At 44.0% G+C, this 6,871-nt stretch overlaps 1 protein-coding gene across 1 annotated transcript in view; it reads right to left on the bottom strand.

Moving 5' to 3' along the window:
* Nucleotides 1–1,387: 1,387 nt before the first annotated feature.
* Nucleotides 1,388–6,871, bottom strand: part of LOC135105842 (perilipin-2-like) — a 6,121-nt gene continuing 637 nt past the window's right edge. Inside the window, exons 2-8 of the mRNA XM_064014457.1 lie at nt 4,789–4,917; nt 4,385–4,576; nt 3,678–3,779; nt 3,177–3,306; nt 2,679–2,809; nt 2,177–2,368; nt 1,388–1,729 (exon numbers count right to left, since the gene is read on the bottom strand). Of these exons, the coding sequence (XP_063870527.1) occupies nt 1,640–1,729; nt 2,177–2,368; nt 2,679–2,809; nt 3,177–3,306; nt 3,678–3,779; nt 4,385–4,576; nt 4,789–4,905 (954 nt within the window). The 5' untranslated portion in view covers nt 4,906–4,917 and the 3' untranslated portion in view covers nt 1,388–1,639. The remainder of the gene's footprint in view (nt 1,730–2,176; nt 2,369–2,678; nt 2,810–3,176; nt 3,307–3,677; nt 3,780–4,384; nt 4,577–4,788; nt 4,918–6,871) is intronic.

Here is a 6,871-nt window from a genome sequence, read left to right as displayed (position 1 = left end):
AAACTGAATACTGCACTGTGGAACAGTAACGATCGGAAGGATGGGACCTTTGAAGCGACATTATTATCTTTTCCTCAACGAGCGATATACTCGAGATAAGAGTTTACTCGTGCTGTGTGACGACGTAAAATATAACTGATTTATACAATAGTGTATGATTTTTCCCATATACTGAGATCTGTGAGAATGATAATGCGAAAAGAATAATTTAAGTAGATGCAAAGTTCAAAATAACAAGGCAGCTTTCGATAGAGCAATAGTTCCCCATCTGAAAGTCAAACCTTAATGAAAGAAAACGATGCTCTCCAGGGCTGACATGTACAAACGTGATGAAGGATTGTGTGCAACTTCTAAGAGCTTTATATGAAGTGCCACACATCAAGGGTTGCACGGGATCGTATTGAATGCGAAGTATACGGTAGTGTCTAAGTAATGTTTGAATGCGAAGTATACGGTAATGTCAAGTTCTGTTTGAGAATGTGGCTTTTAATTTCCCTGTTGGACTAAATTTACCTTTCAGTACCTATAATTTCTTTTAGACTCGCATTATACTAAGCTCTCAAACATTTCCGTAGCGATTGATTGATAGATTTATTCTTGTATATACAAGTACAGTAAACTCCACCACTTGATTCTTGGATCAGATGACTAAATTATGAGGAGGTAGCGGAAGTGAGGACAGATTACTTAGCTTCTGACCGTGATCATACCACTGAGTGTATTAATAAGTGAAAATAAGGAAATAAATGCTCCCACGCTTCTTCAGTTAATAACTCAGTATTTGAATAAAGCAGTGGGATACGAACCTGACACAGGCCGGCAGCGCTGGAATACTCTTAGGAAACGAACTCTGCGCCCGCACGGTGTTCACTAAAACGTGTCGCCAGATTACCTTTATATTGTCTTGAATTCGGGGCTTGAGAATAAGCATGAGTGAGGTTGCCTAGACATGCGTGTTCATATCACTGTTACATCGAACCAGTCAATGTGGCAGAATACTATGAAGTGACTGCAGAATGACCCAAGGGAATTCACCGTCAGACAAGATAGGAAATTGCACCTGCACATCAAGGTTCCCACACACAGCCTGTCTTATGACACTGGCACTACATACATGACTTCCCTCCCGTTCATCTATGCACGTGCATTACACATTCTCATAGGCACCAGACACCACTCGGCCTCGCCTTGCATCCCACACGCGGATCAGTGGCGGTCACAGGCGCGTGGGACGATCGTGGGACAGACGAGGAGCAAACTTTGCCCATCACGTGATTCTTCTCCAGTCACGCAGGCAACAGGAAGGGTGACCACATCACAACCAACACACCACCACTATTCTCAAAACGTCATAGACAGGGCCACGCAGGATATGAAGACTAGTAAGGAGAAGATAACATCTAATTTAAATAATCCGAAAACAAATCCCAAGAGGCTAATGTTATATAAAGGAAACATCTTCAAATATGTATATTATTACACAAAATGCATGTAAGAAGTAATCATATTAACTTCCCGAACAACAACAAAATACACTTCAAAAAGGAAACATGGATGGTCAGGGGCGGGTGAGAATAGCACCCGATTCCTGCTCAAATTGTGAACAAAACAATGATACGTGGGTAATTACGTAAATTAACTAAGTAAATTTTTCCCGTTGTCCATTACTCGAGGCGATTTTTTCGTCTTCAGTGAGCGGCGATACACGTTTCCCATCACACTTCTGCGACTAAACAAGAAAAATAATAGTAAGTTATCGTAATGCATGAACAACACAAAAGTGAGACCATCTGGCTTCACCCGATTCTAACAAGTTCATTAAATTCTTTCGCTCAAATTCTAAGCGCGTCAGACTGAAGAGAAAACAAGCCTTTTCTTTCAGCATGCTACATAGTTTACAATCTTTTTCGATAATGTTATCAACCATAAGAAATAAAATAAAAAAAAACAATAAGACCTAGTTAAAAATGCAGACGGACGAAGAAAATAAAATGAGGCCTAATCACAAAGTGGCGGCGATACAAAGGTGAGACAGTTGAGTCACTGCTATTGTAATGACACGTGCAGGACAAAATCATTTACATCTACTGTATAAACACGACAGTATAACATTTAGCAAGAAACTCGATGTCATTAACAACATGCTCACTAATTTGATATGTCGACTTCTACTAACCATCTTCAAACAAGCGGCGTTCACTTTGCCGACGAGGATTATCATCACTGTCAGCAGGAGGTGGAGGAAGGCCCCGGTCAGCCTCAGAGCCAACACCAACACTGGGGCCACGACCTGCGGCATCTCCAGTTGTTTCACCTCCTCACCTGCCCCTCGCTGCCACCTGTAGCGAACCAGGTGCACGCACTCCATCTGGCGAGGGAGGAAAGCATCACTATCTTATAACTTCACTCTGCCTGCTGTGTGTGGCTCTTCCTCAAGCTTAGTAAGTATTGCAAGTGTTAGTATGATTTTAAGACATGTCATTGACAGCAGACGTCACGATTAAATAGTGTGGTTCAAACCTTCTAACGTTTCTTTTACTTTGACGCAGTGAGATCGGCGCTACTGAAGTACAGCAGTGTCACCAGCAGACAGTGTTAATATTGGGGGCCCAGCAACATTTTCACACTTATATTTACTCATTCCTTTCTTTATATGGCATACAATGGAGGAGACTCACCGCCACATGGGAGGGTGTGGGATCCAAGGGGCACGAGGCGTGGAGGCGTTCGTGGGCGGCGCGGCAGACACCACGGCTTGTCCTGGTGGCCAAGGCGACAGTCTTCACGCACACGCCTCCTTCACGCACGTCTAGAGAGAGGAAATGGGTTGAGAATGTGTAAATTTAAAGGCACTTTTTGACCTTCGCGTCGCGTCAGCAGTGACAAGGCGTGATTTGATCCTTGCAATGACTCACCCAACGTCGTTTTTTAAATTCTAATGAACAACCACTATCTGTATTTTCCTTTATGCAACCAAGTGAGAACGTTAAGATCATGAATAGGTATAAAAAAAATAAAGCAGATAAGAGACATGAATGCGTCAATATAAGAGGTGTGTGCAGACCGTGTACTTAAATTTAAAGAAATCTATAATTTGGTATAAAAGATATTACGAGGCTGATTCAATCCGGTACAAATAATCTTAGGTAAATTACAGCACCACCACCACCACCCACCAGGCTCATTAGGGTCTTTCTTCTCTTCCGGCAGGTAGTGGTCCAGCAAGTCGTGCGCGGCGTCCAGGGCGCGGTGCGGGACGATGCCGGCTGCCACAGTCCTCTCCTTGATGGCCTGCGTCTGCTCCACCTGAAGGAGAATTCCCCCCAAACTAAGACCTCTCGTGTCAAATTTAATTACAGCAGCATCAGCCTCAGGTTCACTTTAATTGCGCCAGAACAGCAAACCCACTAATTACAAAAGTTCTAGTTATGTAAATGGAAGCAGACTATCAAGTGGTACAATGAAATATTTAAGTAATATTTAAGTCTGAGATTAGCACGCTATGTCTATTAAAAGAAAACGGGACCCAGATATTTCCAGGGTGCCACCGAGGCGCTTCAAAAACAACGGAAGGGGCATAAGGGAAGGGAGTCAGTCTTGGTCCATGTTGGGAATGAATTATGAATCAGATCTGAACTCTAATTAGTTTGGTTCACTTTAAGTCTGGGATTACTTACAAGGCGGGCGGCGCGGGAACGGACGGCGGCGGAGAGGGAGGCTGGTGGATCACTCTTCCCTGCCAGGGTACAAAGGACGCCCTCACGTGTGGCCCGCAACACCTGCAGCAAAGAAACTTTTAGGCCTCATTGTACATGCACAGGCAGATGGTGATGCAAGGCTGGAGTGGAAACTTGTATACAAATGGTGATTATGAAGTTGGAGAAAAAAAATGATGGTAACAGTACTCGGACAAAAAATGATGATGGTAACAGTACTTTAAATAATTGATGCTATGCTCCTTAAACCGATGCCCAAGATCTAAAATTCCATTCCTAGAAACATAATGAACAAGTGAATGTCTGATAATATAACTCACCCTCACTGGACAGGTCGCCACACAAACACACATACACAGCACATCAAAGCAGACACAAGAGGTGATCGAGAAGGGAACACCGTAAACGTTTCCATACCTTTTCATGACAATAGCACAATTCGTCACGCCCTCAGTAAGTACAACCTTGACCCTTCAATAAGCGTGTACAACCTCCTGTCCCCCTTTTCCTGTCATGTCCACACCTCCCCTACCTGCACGTCCACACTTCCCATACCTGCACGTCAATACCTCCCCTACCTGCAAGTCCGCACCTCCCCTACCGCCTCAGAACACGTGTTCAGCTCCCTGCACCCCAACTCACGCTTTGCCTTGCCACTACTGCCGTACCTCCGAGGAAGGTTTGGTGACAACGGGCATCATCCGCTCCACATCGTCCAGCCGACGGCACGCCCACTCATCCAGGGGCTTGAGGTGGCCCGCGTATCTCAGCAGTGGCTCAGCTAAGGGCGCCGCCTTAGTCACCGCAGTCTTCAAGGAGTTCTCCGCCATGCCCAGGGCCGCACCCACCTGCCTGTACTCCTGCAGGATATATTTGTTTTTAGAGTATATTTTGTGTAATTGAACAGATAGGCGAGTTTGATAAATACGTTATGTATGAGATGTTCCACAAAGGAAACACCAAGAACGACAATCACAAATGCAATAGTTACTATAAAACAGAGGCCTACACTTTAGCAAGGTTCCAGGGATCGTGAGCAGATAATAAAGATACACTGGCGTACGGCACGTACCTTGGATCTCTGGTACAAGTGGGCGGCGAGGCCACAGGCGTCGTTCACAGCAGGCAGAGCCATCAGGCGGGCCGGGAAGGCGGGCCACGCGGGGCTGATCTCGGTGCTCGCCATCATGACTGCTCCTGTCTAAAACGACTGTCTACACTAGCTGGAAAACATTTTGTTTTGAGGAAAAGAACTGAGGGATACAACAACATTTCCTTATTAATGAATATTTCGTCCCGGACCTTTGTATAATTATAAATTACCCTTTTCATATTACGGTTGTTGATAAATGTACAACTTCTCTCTAATCAACAAAATTAGGATACCTATTAAAGCCCGGTAATGAGACAGAAGCCTACAAACGGGTTGCATTCAAAGCACGCATGCTCTCACAGCCGTGCACGGGATAATGCTCACTGTCATTATACAACAGAGGACACACATAATGATGGCCTTCCGCATTTCAAAACTGTGTGGCAATACTTGTTAGTATTTGTGTACGTCATGCACGGCGCGGTGGCGGGGCAGAGTAACCAACACCATTAGCGGATCCAACTCTACCAGTATTTGTTCATTAGGAAAAAACAACCATTACTTATCTCGTACCCACTATAAAGAATGAGAGAAAAAAAAAAAGTAAATGCGAAAAGTTTTACAAAAATAAATGGATGATAAGGCGTCCTCTGAATACCCTGACACACCCGTCTCCTCCCGAGGCAGTGCAGCAAGCTCCATTCGGTCTTTCAGCAGTACAACCTCCACGGCAAAGACTCGCTTGTTCTTCACGTATTCCAAGATATTATACAAACTACGAGGACTGCTAGGATTCTAAATATGTCACTATTCTGTACTTTCCTATCCCAAGTATACCTATGTATATATTCAGGTCAGTATGTATGTACTTATACACTAGAATCATACATTTGGCGTTTCTGTAGGACTTTTTTTTTTTTTTTTTTGTAAGAGGGGACCCTGGGATAGTGCAACAAAAAGCCCATATATATAAAATAAAAAGGCCACTGATGATAACATGTATAAACTCATTCTGTACGAGACATCGCCATGCGTACAACCAAGGCAAATACTGCATCTTCAATCTTCCCAGCTCAAACATAAGCCGTAAAACTAAGTTCACATGTACTTAAATTTAAGCCTTGGAAAGCACGCAGTCGCTCCCCCCACGTGATGCGCAGCGCGTTAACAAATATTTCCCACAACTATTTCCGGAGTGTGACCGAACAACGCACGTACGAACACACAAACATTGCATCACCACTTACTCGTCCAGCGCGGCGATTCAATTAATATGGAACAGGTAATATCTTAATATAGAACAGGTAATATATGATTGGCATGTGTGCGTGCGAGGACGATATGAGTGAGTGGATGGTTGTGTATATATATGAATGCTTGTGGATAAGTGTGGGTGGATGTAGATGAATGGGAAGATGTATGGATGGGGTGTGGATAATTGTGGAAGGGTAAGGATGAGTGAATGGTTGTAAATGAATGTACATGTGGATGGGTGGACAAATATGGGCTGGGTGTGAATCAAAGTGGATGGGGTATAGATAGGCGTGTATGGTTATGAACAGATGTGGATAGGTGTGGAAGAGCTAACATGAGTGAACTTGGACAGATGTGAAAGTGTAAAAGAAGTGGACGAGTGGACACATAATGATAGGTTTAGATACTTATTTATGAGTGTGGATGGATGTAAATGAATGCATATGATCGTGCATGACTGGGAAAAGCATGGATGGTTGTGGACAAGTGTGAATGAGAGTGGATGAATTTGAAGAAGATCGGATGAGTATAAACACGTAAATTAAGCAACTTCCTTTACCTTCAACCATCAAAGCTCTTACAAAACGGGCGGGATTTCCACTTTCTTCCGGCTCGGGCAACCAAACACTCCACAAACATCCTCGCCACACATACTCGGCAGGAAACGTCGCCCTACACACACTAATTAATTCCTAAAAGCAGCTAAGCTGGTCGGCGCGCACAAAAGACTCGCCTAATTTACGTCCATCCCTGTGAAGTGCGATGAATGGCTATGTAATTGGAAGCCAGCCAGTAAATGTTAACACTG

The sequence above is a fragment of the Scylla paramamosain genome, chromosome 12, assembly GCF_035594125.1.
Source record: "Scylla paramamosain isolate STU-SP2022 chromosome 12, ASM3559412v1, whole genome shotgun sequence".
NCBI classification, from domain to species: domain Eukaryota; kingdom Metazoa; phylum Arthropoda; class Malacostraca; order Decapoda; family Portunidae; genus Scylla; species Scylla paramamosain.
This window is presented reverse-complemented; position numbering and strand designations above follow the sequence as displayed.